Genomic DNA, 22,983 nt, shown 5'->3' on the forward strand with positions numbered 1-22,983 from the left:
TGTGAACCCTTGACATAGTATCTTCCCCATAAATTTGACATAACTTTCATTTGGTGTTTTCTTTAGTTTTGTTAAAATTTTTAGGTTGATTTTTTGTTCAATTCTTTTGTTATTTTTCCAGCAAACTGCAAAAACACAAGGTAATGAGAACCTGTTTCATTGCAAAGTGAATGAGCATGTTGGAACATGACTTGACAGACAACTAGGGAGAGGTTCAATGTCAAATGCTGTGCCTTTATTTCCCAGGTGTGCAGTGGCTGCACATGCAGTCTACTTATTTAATGACCATATTGCGCATTAGCAGGAAGATAAGATAAATTCAAAAATTTATAGAAGAATAAAGATCATTTATCAACAGAGAAATTAACTGGAGAATAGTTGAGAGTAAATGAAAAAGGTCTAGATTATAAGGTGTCACTGACAAAATATGATAACTGAGAGGAAAATGGAAGAGAAACTGGTGAGGCACCTGGGGCTGACAGAATCTTTCCAGTTATATTAAAAAGAAGCAAAATAAAGAGGAAGAAAACCTTCAGCTATAATTATGAGAGGCTCCTTGGATTAAGAGGAGGATTGGAGATTGGCAAATGCCAATCAATGCCAATTCATAAAGGAGGATCAAAGGGAGAAGTGAATAATTATAGAGTTGTAAGGCTTGAGTTCTGTTCCATGGCAAATATTGGAATCAGTGAATAAAACAGTTATACAGGATCATCTTGACAGGAATGCAGTTATACAGCAATCACACCACAGATTCATTAGAGGTAGATTTTGTCTAGCCAGTCTGATTAGCTGCAACAATGTATTAGCAAAGCAACTGGATGCCAAAAATAATATTTTGGCATCCGGTTATAATATATAATTATATAATGTAATTATATATATAATTATATAGTTATAATTATATAATGTTATCCATAAAGTCCCTCAGGATTCGGTGCTGAGCCCTTTATTGTTTTCAACATATAATAATGATACTGGTGAAGAAATATCAAGTTCAAAGTTTGAAGATAATACAAAGGTTGGCAGGGTGAATAATGATAGAAATCAGTATGATGGTGCAACAAGACCTAGAAAAATTGGACAGAAGGGCCGAGAAGTGGCAATTGAGGTTTAACATTGAAAAATTCAAGGTAGAGTATGTGGGAAGCAGTAATCCCAGAATAATGTACCAATTGGGTGATACCACACTTAAAGGAAAAGACGGGGTAATTGTTCAGCTCAACATGAAGTTATCAGAGCAGTGTACTGTAGACAAGCTATTAGGACAGCTCATGGGGTTCTGTCAATGGTGCACAGGGATTTTGCCAGCAAGGTCAAGGAGATGATTGTCCTATTATATAAGGCAATGATTAGGCTGTATCTTGAATGCTGCATAGGTCTGGCAGCCTCATTTTAGGAAGGATGTCAATCTGTTGAAGTGGATCTAAAGAACAACAAGATTAGTCAGGAATACAAAAGGAAGATGGACTTCAGAGAAGTCCTGCAGTGTCTGGAAACTAGGCACCTGTGAGGAAACTGATTAAAGTGTTTAAAGCCTTAAATGGTTTGAGTAAAGGAAATGTAGGTGGCATCCTAACTCTTGCTCAGGTGACACATAGGCCTGACATAGCCGAGTGGTCAGAAGCGAGAGTGCAGTAGCACACACTCTTTGAGTGGAGCAGGGTTCAAGCCCGTGACTACTAAATACAATTAACATTTGCATCGATAATTTATTGTAAACTTTACTGATCTGGTAGTCATGCCAGAGTATAACCAAGAACATATTAGGGAAAATAAATTTAAATTGAAAATGTGTGATTGTAGGATAGATGCACAAAAATTTGCTTTCGACCAGTGTGTGTGTGACTGATTGTTTGAACAGACTTCCATGTAGTGTTGTGGAGTTCGGTAATTTGAATAAATTTAAGGAAGAATTAGATAAATTTAAGAGGAGATGGACAGATAATGTGGTTTTTTTTGTTTGCTGATGCTGTATAAGCTCCTTGTTATCTTGCATCTTTTGCCACTACTAATATCAATACTAAAAGAATGATTTAAAAAAATGAAGATTGCAGCAACAATATTATTATTAGTGACATATGATGCAAGAAAACAAGCTGGAGGAGATGGCATCACCTGTCCATCTCCTCCAGTAATTTGTCTAGTTCATCCTTGCATTTATTCAAACTGCCCACTTTCACAATAACAGATGGAAGTTAGTTGCAACAATTAACCACCTGCTGGCTGAAGGCAAACTTCTGCACATCTCTCCTGCAACCATCCTTCATCAATTTGAATTTATGCCTCCTCATATGTGCAGTCTGAACAAGAGGAAGAATGCCAAAAGATTGCTTAATCCATTCAAAGCCTTGAATATCTCAATCAGTTCACCTTGTAGGTGCCTAGTCTCCAGATGGTGCAATTTGCAGAAATGAAGCCTGTCTTGGCAAGACTACCCTTTAATCCCTTCACCCATTCCAGATCTACATCCTTCCTAAAATGAGGCCTCCATATCTGTATGTGGTACTTAACCATTGCTTTATACAATGGAATAATCCTTGCTAGCAAAGTTCCTGTATATCATAGACTTCCCCATAATCTGTCCTGATAGCCTGTCTGCACTGCTCAGAGAACTGCATAATTAATCCCAGATCTTTTCCATTTTCCACTATCCTGAATGTACCACACAGTTGGTACATTCATTTGGGATTACTGTTACCCATAGGCAATATCTCGTATTTGTCAATGTAAAACTTCAACTGCCATTTCTCAGCCCATCTGCCTAATTTTTTAGATTTTGTTGCAGTAGCTTACCCTGATTACTGCCATTAATCACCCTGCTAACCTTTGTATCATCTGCAAACTTAGACATTAAGCCTGATATACCTCCATCAATATTGAAAGCAACAATGGACCTAGCACTGAACACTGGGGGACTCCATTAACCTCACTCGCCCTTAAAGCAGTGTTTTATGTGCAACCATATCAAAAGCTTCTCTGAAATCTAAGTATATGATATTGAAATTATTTTGCATTCAGTTCCTTTGTTACTGCATCAAAGTAGCCAACCAGATTGGTCAGAAAACATCGCTCCTTAACATATCAATACTGTGACTACAGTATAATTGCATTCCTCTCTAGAAGGTCCTGCATTACTTCTTTAACTAGACTCCATTATTTTCCCTGGAACAGAAGTTAAGCTAACTGGTTTGTAATTACTCATGTCACCCTTTGATCCTGCTTTGTGAATTGTGGGGATACATTCACTCATCTCCAGTCCATGGGGACCTCTCCTCAATCCAAAGATGCTCTCATAATTATGACCAAGGGTTTGTTTACCTCTTTTGTTGTGTCCCTTGATATAATTCGTTAAATCCTATCCATCTTGGGCACCTCTTTTATGTTAAGCCTCAACAATGTCTCTTCTGCTTTGTTCTCAGTTATCAACAAAATCATTTTTAAAAATCTAACTCCCCATTAGATTTTAATGAACTTCTGGCATTGCTCTCCCTAAAGAACTCCTTATGCATGAATGTAGATGCAAAATATCTATTCAGTTTGTCAGCAACCCGAGCGGGATCATCATCAGTTAAACCTTCAACGTCAAGTGGACCAATGTGTTTCATACAAATCCAAAGAGTAAGAATTAAGGTAGCCAAGTATAGCAATGTAACTAGAACTCACAATTTGCACTTTTTGTTGTTGGTAAATCAGCTAATTTCCTAGAGCTTTTAAAAATATAAGTTGTTCATCTTTATCAGTTTACCACCACTACAAAAGTCATCATAGATTATTTTTGAATAATATGTATTAATCAAAAAATGTTCTTTTCGTGGATTTGTACCTTTTGTAAAGAAAACACTTGAAGAAAATAAACTTATCTGAAATGACTAGTTTCTTTATGGATGTCAGTCCTGTTGTCCCATTTGTAAAGAACTTGGAGAAAGGGACATAAAGGCTGTATTTTTACCACCAAATGTAACATTCTTGATCCAACTTATGGATCAAGGGATTTTAGAATATCTGAAGATACTACTCGGAACAAAGTTTTTGAGTTCAATTTTGGAAAAAAAAGAAGACAGAAATATAGGTCTTATAAATTGTTAAAGGTCATCAACAACAAGGATGTGTTTACAATATAGCACTAACATGGAACAAAATTCCAAGTTCAACATTTACTAATTGAAAAAACTGAGGTTAGCAGTGCTAATGAAAGTTCTCAGTAGAAGATAATAAAGAACATAATTTATTAACTGATTTCAGACAAATTGAAGATTTCCCATGTTTATAGCAGGCAGACACTATGTATCCAATGATGCTTTCCAACAGATCATCACTGATTTGTAAATGTAAAACCAATTTTATTAATTCTTTCATAAACTGTAAATGAAATTATTAAAGATACATAAATCATACACAACATAACAGAAACAGATGGATCCGAATATGAAGAAGAGATTGATCCAAATCCAACCTATCGCTATTAATGGATATAATATTTTGTTTCAACAGCAAACTTCTATAAAATGATGAGAAATATAAACTGTCTAATTATAAGCATTTTCATGGCTACTATGTGGGTACTTTTCTCTATGAAATTTCCATTTCTTCAAAAGAGAAAAAAATAAAAATAAAAAAAGCACTCCTTGATACTTGAATTATAAGATAGAATCCTAAATATTTTACATTAAAATATTAGTTGTAATGATTATGAAAAGGCACTGATGAAATAATACTAAATCAATGCTGAATGTAATAGGATAGGTACAAAGAACGTAACACATACCTAGCTTGGAGGAGACACTTTATTGGCTTGTCTGATATTTTAATCTTCTCTTTAAGCACTAACTCAAAGGCATGTGGGACTTCAGCACTTCCAAAAGACACATTGCTTGCACTGTCACTACCCTTACGAGATGTTCTTGTCCAATCCTTGAGCTGCAGAAGGTCACCCTGCGTACCATTTGTGTAACTTTCATCAGTCTGCAAAGCAGGAAAATCCTCTTGAACATTTAGCAAAGTTCGGCTTTCATCACTAACTACATTGGTTTCTTTTCCAAGAGTAAGGTCATTGGAGAGTTCCATGTTGTCGGCTCCTTGGGAGGCAGTGTCAGAAGTGGCATCAACTGTGATTTCAATGGCAGTAGTTGTGGCAATTTCAGTGGGGTCACTTTGTGCACTCTGCTGTTCTGTTTGTTGGCAAGGTGCTTCAGTGATTTCAATTCCAATGATGTTTCCTCCATCCTCTGCCAAATCCATGCTAGGAGGAGAGATGTGGGTGGATGAGGATATTCCCTGAGCATGTAAAGAAGGCACAGCCTTTGACCTGTCACTACTGAACACCTGATTCTCAACTAACTTGTCAGATTCATTGGTTCGTAAAAAGTTTGCTAGTTCAACTGCCTCTTTCTTGATAAAATCCTTTAAGGAGGGTAGTCGAGATGCTTTTCTGGAACTGAAAACTGAATCACCCTGAAAGGAGACAACAGGCTCTGGTTTTTCTCTAGTAATCCATGTAGGTATATCCTCTGCACTGAGGGACTGGAAACGACGACCAGCTTCTTTGAGTTTGGCTCCTGTTTTTCGCAGGTGAAAAAAAGATATTCGTCCACTTTTCCCCTTGATTTTGCCATGGTTATGAGCTTGACGAGCACTCTCTGGTACCCTGCATGGATGGAGTGAGTTTTTGTTAAGTCTGGATTCCTTGGGCGGCTTCATAGAATTGTGTACTGGTGTTTGTTGCAGCTCTGCATTTCCTGTTTGGTGACTAGGTACTACCAGCTCTTGGCAGATACTAGTAGATTTTTCTTCTGCACACTCCTGAATTTTTGTTTGGCTTAAAAGCAATGGTTCTACAGCTTTTAACATCTGTAGACCATTGCATGGATTTTGGTGGGCTCCTGCCACACTCTTTTGATCTGATACATTATCGCTTGTTGCAGTGATACTAGCATCATGATCAACTTCAAATTTTTCATTTGAACTTTGATTCTCTTCTATTTCACAATTATTGTCCTCAACAGTCTCTCTGCAAGAAAGTGACTCACTTTCTTCGATTGACTCCTCTTCTACTACCATTTCAGATAAGCGACTTCCAGTGAAAGAAGTTAGGGAAGAGTAAACATTTGTATCCAACTGAATAGGATTTTTAATAGTTGTGGATGATTTTGGCAAAGGAATTTGTGTATTTCCTTTTTCTGGTACCATTTCTGTATTAACATCAGGTCTTATATTAACTTTAGAGATTTCTTCTTCAATCTGCTGCTCCAGGTATAGTTTCTTAAATGAAAATAAATAATAATAAAAAATAAAAAAAATGACATACACATAATATTATTATGAAATCATAGAGGTTATAAACTATTTTAGCAATTATCAAAAACACAATAAACTGCTATCTACCAAGGATATAAATTCAATCCTTGGCCTACCTCTGAAACAGAAAAAACTACTTAAATGCTTTGTCATGACTTGGGGTTCAAGACTGATCAAAATGCCAAAAGGATCAAGACCCCAAGTTACCAGACTAAGTCCATCTATCAGAAATGAGGGTTGTACCAATTTGTCTTTTCTTGTAAGAACAATATTTCCAGCTAAACTCAAATGTAAGAAAATGTGAATGATTAGTAAATATAATTCTCCCATCCCATTGTACTACTGATTGAAGAAGGTCACACAGATTCTTAAATTAGCTGGACCTTAAATGTGTATGACTGCTTAATGAGATCTCAAACCTAACCATATCTGCATTAATTTGTTGTAAATTGCAACAATACTATAATTGAGAATATTTTATAGTTCAAATTAACCAAAAAATTTATTTTAAAGGTGACTTTCATTGAAAGAACCAACTGGATAATAAGACAATTGTTATACATACCCGATAAACTAATGTTGATATTAACGAAGGTCTCTGACAACATTGCTGCTCATTTCAGCAATGATATCAGAATCCAGTTGACTCCTATTGTCTCTTCCAACTTTATGACTTCTCTTAAATTTTTAAATTCAGGCTCTTTACAGTGATTTCATCATTGCTATCATCCTTTTCTTCAGTTTGCCTTTGTGCCTACAACTTATTCAAATTTTTGGTCATGAGGACTTCTCTATAGGACTCCAGCAACTCATTCATACCTTCAATATCCACTTCCAGGTTAAGGCATTCGAGCATGACTAAAATTTCCTCTGACATTTTCTTCCATTTCTTGGAAATCTCCAGTCATGATCAAACTGTGGGAAAGGCTTTCTTCAACAATCCATCATAGTGGATTGCTTGATATCTTTCCATCATATAACAATATTTCAGCCCTTCAAAAACTGCGCAAGAACTGTTTTCCTCTCTCCCATTGGTAGCAGTAGTCAGAATCAAGATTCTTCTAAAATAATACTGCTTAAAGGTGAAAATAACCTCTTGATCCACAGGTTGGAGTAGGAAAGTGGTATTTAGAGTGGTAGGGGGGACACTTTATCCTTCACTGTTGTACTTGCTGTTGAGCATGCCAACTAACTCATGGCTAATAAACACACTTAATGCCTTCACCACTTTCGGCTGTTCTTATTACTTTCATTTTTACTTCAAAAGTAATTAAATATCTTTTCTTTTTCATCCCACTAGTTCCAGGGGAGCCCTCACTTGATTCTCTTTTCACTCATCTGAACTACACAGTAAAAAACACTTCTACAAATTATTCCTCTAAAACTGTGAAAACTGAGAACACTTAACCAGGGACTCACAAGCAAGTTAATATGGACATGATGGTTTTGCATCTAATTTCCACATATAAAATGTGCAAATATAGCGGCAAACAAATGTCTTTCATTTCAACTGATATCCAAATGTAGTTTTCTTTAATATCTTGACAAATTTTGCGAATAATGTCATCATAAATAGCTGTTGTTAATTTTGGCAGAAGGGGTGTTTAAGCCATATTGTGCCTATCAGTGATGTGGAAGTTACCCATGGTGACTGTAATGGGAACAGTCAGAAATGATCATATAATTTTACCTGAGAGAGGACGCTGACTCTCTTTAAAAATTACAGCTATGAATTACAGGCTCTGAAAAAGCGATAAGTGTTTTCCTTTTTATTTACCTAATTGTTATTTTATATTGTACTTTATACGTAGTCTTATAGTTATTTTTATTTTTAATTTAGATAAAGAGTTTGTGTAAATTACTACTTAATATACGTAAAACCGTTATTTCGTTCGAATCTTGCAGCCATTGTTTTTGTATAGAGTAGTAGGGAATTCAAATTTTTAATTGTGGTAACTATTAAAACTAGGCAGTTTTAACTAGGTAACTAGGCAGCTCTAACATATAATTATATAGCGTAATACACATCACTGCATTTAGGATTCTATTAGATAGCGTAGTATTGACAATTAATTAATTAAATTTATTGATCTTATTAATTTAAAATATCATGCCCCAGACTAGAGCATCAAAGCAACGGGCACAAAGTGGCAGGAGTGCTGTGACTTGGGGGAGAACTGAGGGGGACAATTCTCCAACGCATCACAGCCTAAAAAAATGTGCAACTTGTGAAATGTTTGCCGAACTCTCTGGAACAGAACATGATCTAGCCAAGGAGGATGTATTTGTGTGTGCCAGGTCTAGAAATTAGGCATCAACTCAGCGTTCTACTGGGCGTCTATGAGAGCTTGAGGTGTAGGGTAGATGCCCTTGAAGAAATTAATATGAGGGGCCCTTCAAGCTCTCAGCTACCCAACTCAACGCCTGAGCTCACTACTGGGCATCAGGCAACACAACGGCAATCTCTAAGGCAGAATGCGCTGGTCCCAAAGGAACTAGTTATTGTTGGTGACTCTAATGTCAGGGAGACGGGGAATAAAGGATAGATGGAACAGGACCAGGGTATGTCTGTCAGGGGTAAAAGTTGATGACGTTATAAAGCATATATCATCTTTTAAGGGCACAAAAGGTGATATTGTTGTACACATTGGCACCAATGACATTAAGAGTAGGAGATCTGCAGATTTACTTAACAAGTACAGGTCAATGTTGCAAAAAAGTTGTGAATTAGGGTTAAATTTGAAAGTGCCTGCAATTCTCCCCAGACACGATAGGAGGGAGTACATGATGAGAGCCTTGTCAATCAATTCGGCCCTGGAGGAAATGTGCAAGGCACAAGGGGTAAAATTTTTTTTCAGCCTGGTCTGTGCTTGTTAACAGGAGAGACTGCTTCTACAGGGATGAGATACACTTAAATAGAAAGGGTGCAAGAATATTTGCTGATGCTATCGAGGCAGTGTTAGGTGGGTCGGAAAACTGCTAGCTTGGGGGGATTCACAGACTAAAAGGTTAAAAGTAGCTACAGGCAGAGGTGAAGGTGATTCTTGCACAATTTCTATTAGAATAAGTAGCGACTTGGAGGGAGGGGTGCTGGGGGTTTCAGGGACTGATGGCAGTCATCGTGAAACAGGTATATGGGATGTGTTAGGGTAACTGATAATAAGGATAGGTAAATGTATACTTGCATGTATACCAATGCTAGAAGTATAGTAAATAAATTTGATGAATTTGAAGTGTTGGTCAAGACATCAAAGGCGGATATTTTTGGGATAGCAGAGACGTGGTGTCACACAGATATAAGGAATGCAGAACTGAAATCTGGGGAGTACAATGTGTACAGAAAGGATAGACAGGATAGGAACGGGGGAGATGTTATGCTGTTAATTAAGAAAAACAAAATCAAAAGAAGTGCATCCAGTTGATATAGATGAACAGTGCACTGTTGAGTCAGTTTGGTGTGACATAAGCACTGCAAAAGAAAAAATAAGAGTAGGAGTGTGTTATGGGCCTAATGACTTGAATGAGTACGAACAATTGTACAGAGAAATAGAGTGGGCTAGTAAATCAGAATGTCTTATAATGAGGGATTTTAACTTCCCAGATATTGACTGGAACTTGTGGGTTGGTCACTCGCACACTAGTAAGACTTTTGTGGATTTATTGGATGATTGTTTTCTGCAGCAGCAGCATGTTCGAGAGGCTACCAGAAAGGGTAATACTCTTGATCTGGTTATCAGTAGTGATCATTCGTGTATTAAGAATTTGCAGATAAAGGAACCACTAGGTGGCAGTGATCACAGTGTACTGATGTGGGATTTACTTAAAGATATAATTACCATCAGGGGTAAAGGAAAGGGTTTTTGCTTCGGTAAAGGTGAGTACAGTGGTCTAAGACAGCAGTTTTTAAATTCTGTACAGTGGGATCAACTGACGATGATACCAACAGTAAATTTTAAGTGGGAAGCATTCAAGGAATTAATCGTGGATGCTGCTAAAAGTTTCATACCTATTAAGAAATATTGTTCAAGGTTTAGGCCTAAATGGTTATCAAATGAACTAATGAGACTTGTGACAGAGAAGAAAAATGCATGGGATGCATATAAATTATCAAGTGACTCAGAAGCCTATGGCAGATATAAGCTAGTCTGTAATCAGGTCACAAAGTAGATTAGGCAGATTATGAGAAATCTTTGGCAAAAAATGCTAAGAAAAACAGCAGGGATTTCTTTACTTATATAAACTCTAAAAGGAAGGGGATGAATCTGACTGGTCCACTTGATATCAATGGTTCGACTGTTGATGATCCTGCTCAGATAGCAAACAAACTGAATGAGTATTTTTGCATCTACATTCACACATGAGGAGTTATTAAGGTTTGAAAATGGCAGAAGGTTATCAAATTGTAGCAGGGTGCTTAATGATTTTGTAATAACTGAGAGCAAAGTGGAGGATAAATTGTTGAAGTTAAACATAAGAAAGGCACCTGGGGTGGATGGGATCTATCCAGTTATATTAAAGGATACGACAAAGCAACTAAGCAAACCCTTAGCCATAATTATGAGAGCATCCTTGGACTCAGGGGAGGTCCCCATGGACTGGAGATGTGCAAATGTATCCCCAATTCACAAAGGGGGATCGAAGGGTGACAGGAGTAATTACAGACCAGTTAGTTTAACTTCTGTTCCAGGTAAAATGATGGAGTCACTGGTAAAAGATGCATTGCAGGATCATCTAGACAAGACTGCAGCAATAATTCAGACACAGCATGGGTTTGTTAAGGAAAGTCTTGTCTGACAAATTTGATAGGATATTATGATGTGGTTACAAAGGAACTGGATGCAAAAAATAATTTAGATATCATATATTTGGATTTCAGGAAAGCTTTTGACACTCTTGCACATGGAAGACTATTGTACAAATTGGAGCAGAATGGTATTAAGGGTAAGTTGCTACAATAGATTGAAGGATGGTTGAGTGGGAGAAGACAGAGGGTGGTAATTAATGGGTGCTGCTCTTCGTGGGCTAATATTATTAGTGGAGTCCCACAGGGTTCGGTGTTGGGTCCTGTGTTGTTTTATATATTTATCGATGATATTGATGAAGGTATATCAGGCTTAGTATCTAAGTTTGCAGATGATACAAAGATTGGTAGGGTTGTTAATGACAGTGTGATTCTGCAACAGGATCTAGAAAATATGGACAGATGGCCTGAGAAGTGGCAACTGAAGTTTAACCTTGACAAATGCAAAGTACTGCATATGGGTAGAAGTAACCCCAGAGAAACGTACCGACTGTGTGGTACTACACTTAAGGTGGTAGAAAATGAAAAAGACCTGGGAGTAATTGTGCAGTCAGATATGAAGTTTTCTGAGCAATGCAGATAGGCTGCCAGGGCAGGTTATGGGGTTTTGTCAATGATATATAGGAATTTTGCTAGCAGAGAAAAGGAGGTGATTGTCCCTCTGTATAAGGCAATGGTCAGGCCATGCCTTGAGTACTGGCGTACAGGTCTGGAGGCCTCATTTTAGGAAGGATATAGATTTGCTTGAGCATGTACAGAGAAGGGTAACAAGATTGGTGAGGAGAAAGAAAGGATCCTCTTACCAAGAGAGGCTTAAGTTCTGCAAATTGCAGTGGCTGGAGACTAGGCACCTGCGTGGTGCCTAGTCTGCCATGATCTGATTGAGGTGTATAAGGCCTTGAATGGGTTGAGCACACTGAATTCTGATGGGATCCTTCCACTTGTTCAGATTACGAACCTAAGGGGGCATGAATTCAAATTAAGGAAAGACAGATGTAGAATAGATGGGTGGAAATTTGCCTTTAGCCAGCGGGTGGTTAATTGCTGGAACAAACTTCCATCTGTCGTTGTGGAAGTTGATGGGTTGAATAAATTTAAGGAGGAACTGGACAGGCATTTGGAGGGAATGGTGTGATTTTTTTTTTTTTTTTTGGCTGATGCTGCATAAGCTCATACACTTGCTTTCTTGCATCACATGCCACTACTACTACTATAATTAATGTCATAAAGAAAGAATAACTACATACAGTTACAGTTCTAAGCTCATGTACAGCACAAAGAATGAAGGAGATAAAAGATTGTGGTTTTTATAAGTAGTAGTAGTAGTGGCATATGATGCAAGAAAGCAAGTGTATGAGCTTATGCAGCATCAGCCAAAAAAAAAAATAATAAAAATCATACCATTCCCTCCAAATGCCTGTCCAGTTCCTCCTTAAATTTATTCAACCTATCAACTTCCACAACGACAGATGGAAGTTTGTTCCAGCAATTAACCACCCGCTGGCTAAAGGCAAATTTCCGCACATCTATTCTACATCTGTCTTTTCTTAATTTGAATTTATGCCCCCTTAGGTTCGTAATCTGAACAAGTGGAAGGATCCCATCAGAATTCAGCGTGCTCAACCCATTCAAGGCCTTATATACCTCAATCAGATCACCGCGCAGGTGCCTAGTCTCCAGCCACTGCAATTTGCAGAACTTAAGCCTCTCTTGGTAAGAGGATCCCTTCATTCCCCTGACCAATCTTGTTGCCCTTCTCTGTACACGCTCAAGTAAATCTACATCCTTCCTAAAATGAGGCCTCCAGACCTGTATGCAGTACTCAAGGCGTGGCCTGACCATTGCCTTATACAGAGGGACAATCACCTCCTTTTCCCTGCTAGCAAAATTCCTATATATCATTGACAAAACCCCATGACCTGCCCTGGCAGCCTGTCTGCATTGCTCAGAAAACTTCATATCTGACTGCACAATTACTCCCAGGTCTTTCTCATTTTCTACCACCTTAAGTGTAGTACCACACAGTTGGTACGTTTCTCTGGGGTTACTTCTACCCATATGCAGCACCCTGCATTTGTCAAGGTTAAACCTCAGTTGCCACTGCTTAGCCCATCTGCCCAAATTATCTAGATCCCGTTGCAGTAGCACACTGCCATTACTGTCATTAACAACCCTGCACACCTTTGTATCATCTGCAAACTTCGACATAAAGCTTGATATACCTTCATCAATATCATTGATAAATATACAAAACAACAGTGGACCGAACCCTGTGGGACTCCACTAATAACATTAGTCCACGAAGAGCAACACCCATTGATTACTACCCTCTGTCTTCTCCCACTTAACCATCCTTTTATCCAATTTGTACAATAGTCTTCCATGCGCAACAGTGTCAAAAGCTTTCCTGAAATCCAAATATATGATATCAAAATTATTTTTTGCATCCAGTTCCTTTGTAACCACATCATAATATCCTATCAAATTTGTCAGACAAGACTTTCCCTTAACAAACCCATGCTGTGTCTGAATTATTGCTGCAGTCTTGTCTAGATGATCCTGCAATGCCTCTTTAACCAGTGACTCCATTATTTTACCCAGAACAGAAGTTAAACTAACTGGTCTGCAATTACTCGTGTCACCCTTCGATCCCCCTTTGTGAATTGGGGATACATTTGCACATCTCCAGTCCGTGGGAACCTCCCCTGAGTCCAAGGATGCTCTCATAATTATGGCTAAGGGTTTGCTTAGTTGCTTTGCCACGTCCTATTATTTGCCCCTCCCTCGTGTTAGTCCTATTGGTTGGCTGCCAATCTTCTGTAGTGCTCTGATCTTCTGAGACCGTTTATATCATTATTGGATGTCCTTGTTGGTGGGATGGCTTGACCTGGGACTTGGTTTCTGTATTGGACTACTAACTTCTGTTATAGCCCTGGGGATTCTGTCCATCTCCCTTTCCCTAATAAGGTGTGACTGGTTGTTATTAAGATCACTTGCTGTTCTTGTAGTGCTGGTTGTTGTCAATGTTACTTCTTGTGGTTGGGCGAGGGCATCCTGTTCTGCTTCTTTATGGATGCTGATGGGAAGGAAGAATCCACTGGTGGAAGGACATTCATCCTTCCTCTGTTTATGCTAGATGTTCAACCTTTCTTTAATAATAATCATAAACAATTATTATTTAAGAAAGCTGGGCATCAAACAGAAATGGGGGACAACATCCCCCCCCCAGTGGATTGCTCTCTTTTGGTCAGTGCCAGGCAGAAATCAAAACGGGATTTCCCCAAATCCACAAGAAGTAACACTGACCTTAACCAGGCGCCTCCGTAGCCAGGTGGGCAGGAGCAGCAGTGTGTAGCACACACTTCTTGATTGATTAGACCGGGGTTCAAGCCCGTGACCACCAAATACGAAGGATGCAGAAAGGTCAGGGAATGACCGCCGCATATCCCCCACCCCCCAGAGCAATATGGCCTTAGTTGCTAATGCTCCTAAAAAAAAAAAAAAAAACAACCAAAACCAAACCTTAACCTACAAGAATAGCAAGTGACCTTCAGCCAAACCCCTACAAGGGATGTTTGAAAAGTTTGTGACACCTGAGTATGAAAGGATACTGGTACAATGTTAAAAATTGCTGTACTCAATGTATAACACTTCAAATAGTTATGCACCGAGTTTCAAGCAGTTTTGGTGTTTTTTTTTTTTAGTCATCCAATGTTTGGGAAAAAAGGGACTAATACCAAAGGCAATTCATGAGAATATGGATACAATATTGGGGGAGGATGTCCTTTCCTATTCCATGGCTAGGCACTAAATGATGGGGGAGGGTGGAAAAACTGGGGGAAGGGAGGAAAAATTTGCAATGCCCCCATCACTTCAGAGGTTGTTGACAGTGCATGACCTGGTGATGAGTGATTGACAAGTGAGAACAGTTCAATACATTTCTGGCATCTCATCTGTGTGTGTGTGTGTGTGTGTGTGTGTGTCATAATAACAGAGGTTCTCACTATGAAAAAGGTGTCAACATAGTGGAGCCCAAAGTTGTTGACAGCAGCATATCAAAAACACACAACAGTTGTCAAGTGAACGATTGTATTGTTTTTGAGCAGATCCAGCAAATTTCCTTGCAAGTTTTTTGACCATGGATGAGACGTGGGTCCATTAATTTCAGCCAGATACAAAGGAGCAGTCTTTACAGCTCTTTTCTTCTTCCAAAGGAAGCCAAGTCTATTCCTTCTGCTGGCAAGGTGATGGCATCAGTTTTTTTGGATGCTTATGGAGTGTTACTAGTGGATTACCTTCAGAAAGGCCAAACAATTGCAGGGGAATATTACAGAGACTTTGTGTGAGGCATTTGCATGAAAATAAAAAGACAAATGCTGAGGAAAATTCAGCAAAGAAGTCACGTACCACCAGGACAACATGCTTGCTCACAAGTCTGTCGTTGCCATGGCTGCACTATATGATTGCATCTTTGAAATCTTGGATCATCTCGCATATTCACCAGAGCTAGCACCATCGGACTTTCACCTAGTCCCTGATTTGAAAAAATACCTGGTAGAATCCATTTTTTCGACAGCGGCAGTGGATGGAGGCCCAAGGAAAACATTCTTTGCAGTGGAATCAATAATTGCAGCATCAGTGGCAAAAATGTATTGACTCCAAAGGCAACTGTGTTGAAAAGTATTGTGTTACCAGACTCCTCATATAAACCTCATTTACTCAGGCCATGAACTTTTCAAATGTCCCTCATACTAGGAAAGGAGAGGCAGACAGAAGACCCAGGGCTAGAGCAGAAGCTAGTAATCCAACACAGATGCTAAGTCCCACATCAAGGACATGCAATAATGATATCAAGTGTCTCAGAAGATCAGAGCATGTCACAAGAAGACCAACAGCCACTTAATAAGACTAACACAACTTATAAAAATCACAGTCGTTTATCCCTTTCATTCTTTACATTGTTCCATGTTTATTGTCTATAGTTATTCCTCCTTTATGACAGTAATTATAATGAGATGATAAAAGTTATTAATAATTTTCTTTAATGTAAATAACGTTTTTTAACCTGACAGGTAGGTCCTTCTTCAAAATAACTGTTGAGCATTAATTGTTCGTTCAATGCTAATGGCTGAAACTTTCATACCTTCCTGAATATAGAAAAACTTTTATTTGGGCAGTTTTGGAAGTATGACTGAATAAATGATCAATCTTCCACCGTGGTAAACTAAATGCCTGACACGGTCTACCACTAGTTTAGGGTGGTTATCACGGGGAAGTGATCGCTTCCATATGGGTTTTCTTCCACCTCCCAAATAAGGAAGGAGAGAAGGGGAGCAAATAGAAAGATCAACGGCAGAAAACATACGGGTAGGCATGTGGAAGAAGGTGTTTGTTCCCATATTTAGGAGGGAGAGGTCACTGTCAGTGAGCATACGCTCTACGACTCATCCCTTCCATTAATGTTAGCACTATCCCACAAAGTCCATTAAAATTCCCTTTTTCCCTTTTTTTTTTTTTCCCCTTTGGTAGTTGTTGGCGCATCGGCTTCTGTGGCCATAGTGCACCTCCCAAGGTTTTTTGCAGTACTTTGATCCAAGCCCGAGGCGGGATTCGAACCCCGCGACCTTTGGGTTGCCAGGCAGGCACTTTACCCACCCGGCTTAAAATCCCCAAGAAGTAATAAAGGGGGAGGCAATTGCATGATGAGCTCATCAAGGTCTTCCTGGAGGATATCAATTCCAGGTGGTAAATAAAGAGAGCAAAAGGTTAATCAAAACCCCACTTTAAGGCGAATTGCTACAGCCTCTACTTGGTTGTAAGTTGCAAAGGCTGAAAGGGAATCTGGTTGCTTACGAGGATTGCAGCTCCTCTATGAGCAGGACCGCCCCCAATTCTGTCCTTACGAATGATCATAATATTATGCATGGTGGGGGTCAATTTTTGCCTTTAAATAGGTTTCCTGTACACAAAAGCATGTTGGCTTGTACTTTTGCAGAAGTGCCTTGATGTCATTAATATTTCGCCAAAATCCACGACAGTTCCACTGTAGGATTTTAGCCATTATTTTGGCTTGGTGGGTCCATGAGGTGGCTTCCAAGGTGCTGAGGGCTTACTTTTATCAGTCTTGGATTTTTCTTTTTTTGGGGAAGAATGGGCCCTGTCCTGTGTCCATTTCTTCCTCCGTAAAGAGTTCCAAGACTGAATCGTCATGTACCTCCCTGGTTTCGACATCCATTTTTTCTTGTCCTGACATGGGCTGTTGATTTTTTTGTAATGTTACTTTAGTGCTCGCTTTCGATAGTGTTGGAGCACTGGGAGGTACCAATATTGGAGTGGCAGCTGACTGAGATTTCTGTGCTGGTTTTTCTGAACTTAATAGATAGCGGGCAATGGGCATGAATGACTCTTTCGGTGGTACAGTCATATCCGTTTGGGTGCCAATTGAGCATTTATTAGATACCTTTTTGGTGTATGTTTCTTTACCGCTACTTACTGGTTTAACTGCTTTCCTGGCCTCTTGGTATGAGATGTTAAGTTCTGCCTTTAGTCATTGTATTTCCTTTTCTTCCTTCCACTACTGGCAAGCTCTTGAATATGCAGGGTGTTCTCCATTGCGTAATACATGCAGCTTTTGTAGCTGAACATCCAGTTATTTCATGGTCCTTTGCACCACATCGAGCTCATGCAAGGGAACCACAGCAGGCCATTTGCGAGTGTCCGTATTTTTGACACTTGAAGCATCTTAAAGGGTTTGGTATATATGGCCTTACTTTACAATTCAGGTACCCAGCTTTAATCTCATTAGGTAATATTGGCATATTAAATGTAAGGATCAGGTTTCTAGTAGGTACTAAATTCCCATCCCTACGTATGAATATTCTCTTGTCAGCTGTCACTCCTTGTGGCTTAAGTTCAGAAGAGATTTCTTCCTCTGACACTTCCATAAGATCCCACTCCGAAATCACGCCACAAGAAGAATTTAATGTCTTATGAGGGGTGACTATAATCGGAATTCCCCTGATTAAGGTGGCTTGAAGAAGCTGTTCTGAGTGCTTTTTGTTTTTTGTTTCTATTAAGATATCGCTGGAGCATAGCCATTTGACTGATTTCGATGAACCTGCCATCCCTTCCAGTCCCTTCTGAATAAAGAAGGGCGACATCTTTCCAATGGATCTTTCAGATGTTGAAGGGATAACCAAAAAGTGTGGAATTGGTCCTGATTTTTCTTCCTTTCTTGGCCGTTTGGCTGCGTTGTATTCTCTTCATCTGTATTTTGATCTGGTAGGGACCGTGTTGAGGTTCCAGGAGAAAAGTTTGGAGTTTCAGGGTTCGTAAGTGTTTTGGAATGGTTTAGTGCTCGGGCTCCCCAACCACCACGGAGCCCAAATGGGATGCCCACTACCCAGCATGCAAAAAAATGCACTCGGGAGTGGAACGCCAGGGCCACCCAGACACTATACCCGCACCTCTGCCAGCTGGAGTCCTGTCTCTCGGACCTTGAGAGTAGGGGCTGGCATCGACACGGTTGACCCTTGCAGGCGAACCTACTAGCAGATTGATCCTGGCCAAGCCATCCAGGACCACCTGTCTTGTCGAAGCAGGGGCCAAAGTGGTGTATTGAAGCTGGGCTCCTCAACCACCAGGATCGCCCTTTCCGAATTTCCACGGGTCGCAGTGCACGGCAAACACGCCGGATTCCATTGATGTTAGCCTGGAACCTAGGCTAAGGGCGTTGGATCCCAGTGATACTAATCTGGAAGCCCAGCAGCATCACTGGGAGGTCCCCTCACCATGTACAGGTTCCCACGTCGAGGGGGTTTAATCAGTGAACAATTATTGCTTACTTTGAATTACAAGTGCAACTATGATTGCCTTCCACTTCAATGTTCTAGTTTCAGCATAATTTAAGCAATGCATTGCTCACCAATTGGCTGACAAGTATGCTACAGAAATTAGACTCTTTGCTTCAATTATCATTAATCATGTAAAATAGTTTCTTCTTTCAATTATTACTATTATTTACTTGTTATTCCTATATTTATTTAACCAACTATTAATATATACATGGGTAAGTTTGAATTTATGTTCATAACGGTTTTCTGACAGTTGTTATTTGGTTTTTTAGGAGCATTAGCAACTAAGGCCAACTAAGGCCTGTAACTGCTAAATACGATTAACATTTGTATCGATGATTTATTGTAAACTCCACTGACCTGGTGGTCGTGCCAGAGTAAAAACAAGAAACAAGAACAATCCATCAAATCACCACAGTCATATGAAAGTGCCAATAAAATTGTGGATTATGTAAGGAGATTAACATAATTCCTACCTCTAATCGTTCCTGAATCTGCACTGGATTGGCTGGTCTTGCACTACTTGGTAGTGGACAGGGAGAGCCTGGAGCACTTCCAGTTGGAGATTTATGGGCACTTACATCATAAATAATAAGTGTCCCATCTGCAGTGCCTACCAAAATGGTACCATCAAAAGGAAGAATTGAGGTTATTCGACCATGATTAGTATAAGAGTCATCTACCTGCAATGTAAAAATTCTACTGTACAACATATAGTGGCCTTTTATCATTCAAGTTGTTTAATTACTTATAAAAGGAATCATACCATTTTAAGAATGAATTATGGTTTTTTATGGTTCTCTTCTTCAGCAAAACAGGTTGGATAATTATTGTCTAGTTCTGCAAGCAAGTAAATTTTATATATGACTGTGAATAGTTTAACTCTTTCTAGCAATATGTACCAAGTAATTATTTTTGGTTAAACGCGAGCACGCACACACACACACACACACACACACACACACGCGCACGCACGCACGCACGCACGCACGCACGCACGCACGCACGCACGCACGCACGCACGCACACACACACACACACGAGCACGCACACACACACACACACACGCACACACACACACACACACACACAACAAAGGCTGCTCTGAAACTAAAAACCAATATTTTTTTTTCCCTCACTCATGATGTTACATACAAAATATAAAGGCATGTGGATGAAAATTTGTATGTTACTGCCAATATCCTGCAGATTTTAACACTGCATGCCAGGTGACAGGGCAGTAGTAGTTTGTGAAAAATGGCAGATAGCACTGAAGTGCATACTAAACAGTCGTATGACATTATGCCAATTGATATTTACCAACACTGGAAAAATGGCTACGAGGACATGACAGTCAGTGTGAGCAGTGGGCTAGGTGTGTCAGTGATGGTAATAGTGGTTTGAAGGATGTGCCAAGGTCTTCAAGCTGCAGCGACAGCAGAAAATGAGTAGAGAGTGGATAAACTGATTCGTGAAGACAGACCCAGGAGGAGTGGGCAAGATTGGAAATATTAATGCACTGAAAACAAATTCTAGCCAACCTGGAGTAGAGTAGAGTAAATGGTGTGCCAATTGGATTTTACAAATGATAACATCAGATCATTAGGAGCAGAGAGAGTGTAAGCTTGTGCCAATCTTCTGGAGTGTTACGAGACTGTGGGCAACAATTTTTTTGACAGTATTATCACTACAAATGAGACCTGGATACTTCATTACAAATCAGAGTCAGAGCAACAGTCTGTAGAATGGTACCACACAAATTCACAGATGGAGAAATTTATGGTTCAGCCATCAGCTGGAAAAATCATGTTCCACATTTTAGAACAAGAGAGGGAGTTATATTTGTAGATTTCCAGGAACAGAGACACATGGTTGATTTTGCTTGCTGTGGGGAGACATTGAAGAAGCTAAAAGATGCAAACTGCAGGAGTGAAGGCAAAGCCACAGAATGAAGGATTCCCCCTTCAGCATGACAACGCTAGAGACCATTGTGGAATTTGGAGGAATGTTTTGCCACCTCTTTCTTATATTTCTCATTCTGGCCTTTAATAATCAGACTTTCACCTGTTTGACCCTATGAAGAATGGCCTTCATGGGAGTCCCTTCATTTCCAAAGTTACATGCACAGGACATTATTAATTAACTGGCATTTGAATTCAGAACCAATGAGATATTGTGTATAATGTTTAAGTGTTGGACAAACTTTTGATATAAAATACATATAATCTTGTTTCTGCTGCCAACTATTCGCAGTCCAGCTGTTAATGTTTTCAAGTTTGAGTATTGGTGTAGTCAACATGTTCAATTTATATAGTCTTACTCTCATGCAGAAAGGTACGCTGACCCTAGGAATGGCAACAGAATGCAGTAGCGTGATGTCTTCACAAAAGTGGCATAGAGATGATCCTTGAAGTCACTTTGATTATATGTATGCCAGTTAAACAGTTTTGATTAACACAGTTTAACTGACATACATACATAGATCTCTCCAAATTTCAAAGTTTACAAAAATAAATGATGTGTATACTGAAAAATTAATCTCGAAATTATAAAAGTGAGACTAAAAATAAGAACAGAAAAACACAAAGAAATATCAACTGGCTACGTCTTCCTGACTTCAAATGAAATCATAGCATGTTATTTCATTATTGTGGTGTATGAAGAAATGACCAAATTCTTCAAGTTAGTTTCTCCCTTAACACAGATCTTATTTAAGGACAAGTGTGATATTACAATTGAAATTACAATTTACTCATAATAATATTATATTGTATAACTAGTTGTTTGTTTGTTATTTGGTTTTTAGGAGCATTAGCAACTAAGGCCATATTGCTCCGGGATATGCGGTGGTCATTTCCTGACCTTTCCGCATCCTCCGTATTTGGTGGTGACGGGCTCGAACCCCGGTCTAATCAAGAAGCGTGTGCTATGGTATAACTAGTAAATCTTATATTATTAAGAACTCTAATGTTAAATTCTCGTGTTTCTGATTACCTTTAGAGTTCGAGAACAACAATTGTCTCTGACATCATATAGCATCCGACAGGTAAGGGTATGGGGATCCCACAGCTGGAGAACGGAAGATCCCCGTAGTGTAACCCACACACCTTGGTCACCTGTAATCATTCGAAAAATATATTCCAGGCCATTTGATGAAGTCTGAAATTGGTCCAGGAGATCCAGTGTTCTGCAAATGAATAAAAGAAAAAGAGAGGGAGAGAAAAAATAAGAAATATTACAAAAATTGATGAACATTTTCATTATTGTCATATAGTGTGAAAACACCTATAAGATTTCTCTGAAGGAGAGAAATTTGGTAGAAAAAGGTTAAAATAAAACTGAATTGTGTAATATTAATTCACTTAGGCTACATAGTCTGCTTACCTATACTCGAGATATTAAATACTGCATTCTCATTTGTGCAACTAAGCAACACTCCAAACTCACGGTAGGTAAAAATTTGCTTGTCTCTCTATTCCTTCCATTTTGAATTTACCATACTCTTCTCCAAAACACAGTTTTTACTATTGGTCAATATCATGATCAAAGCCTTTTCTTGTTATATTTTTATATATTTCTTATATTTTCACACCAGAGGAGATAATGTAGCATTAAGAAAAGAATGTCTGCATGATATACACATTTATCAAACTAGCTAAACATCACAATCAAAAAGCTCTGGTATCTTTGCAGTATTGTTAATTTTATGCATGTGGTATAAAATTAACAGTTCAGCACACTGGCTTTCACATCAGTACATATATCAGTACACTGAAAATCTAAAAAAAAATCTGCAAGAAATATTAATTTACGCCCACTCTCAAGTCACAGTGTTGAATGATCTGTACTATCAATTATAAGAAGTTAAGGGATGTTTCTTTATGGTTTACCTATTTCTCTGTAAATGAAGGAAAAATAATGTATTTTTAGTGTCAAACTTACCAGACTGAACCTTTTTATGATGTTATAATCAAGGTGTCGCTTAGATGTTACTTAACCAGTTCAGTCGGAACAATGCTGAAAGTAAGCCTG

General features: G+C 38.9%; 1 protein-coding gene across 2 annotated transcripts in view; it reads right to left on the reverse strand.

The window, feature by feature from the left end:
- Window positions 1-22,983, reverse strand: part of LOC150087225 (uncharacterized) — a 320,470-nt gene that overhangs the window by 13,593 nt on the left and 283,894 nt on the right. For both annotated transcript variants that reach the window (XM_090371087.1, XM_090371086.1), the window contains exons 24-26: window positions 21,946-22,138; window positions 19,428-19,634; window positions 4,769-6,261 (exon numbers count right to left, since the gene is read on the reverse strand). In XM_090371087.1, the coding sequence (XP_090227213.1) occupies window positions 4,769-6,261; window positions 19,428-19,634; window positions 21,946-22,138 (1,893 nt within the window). The remainder of the gene's footprint in view (window positions 1-4,768; window positions 6,262-19,427; window positions 19,635-21,945; window positions 22,139-22,983) is intronic.

Source organism: Mastigoproctus giganteus, chromosome 4, assembly GCF_048544385.1.
Source record: "Mastigoproctus giganteus isolate SK-2022 chromosome 4, ASM4854438v1, whole genome shotgun sequence".
NCBI classification, from domain to species: domain Eukaryota; kingdom Metazoa; phylum Arthropoda; class Arachnida; order Uropygi; family Thelyphonidae; genus Mastigoproctus; species Mastigoproctus giganteus.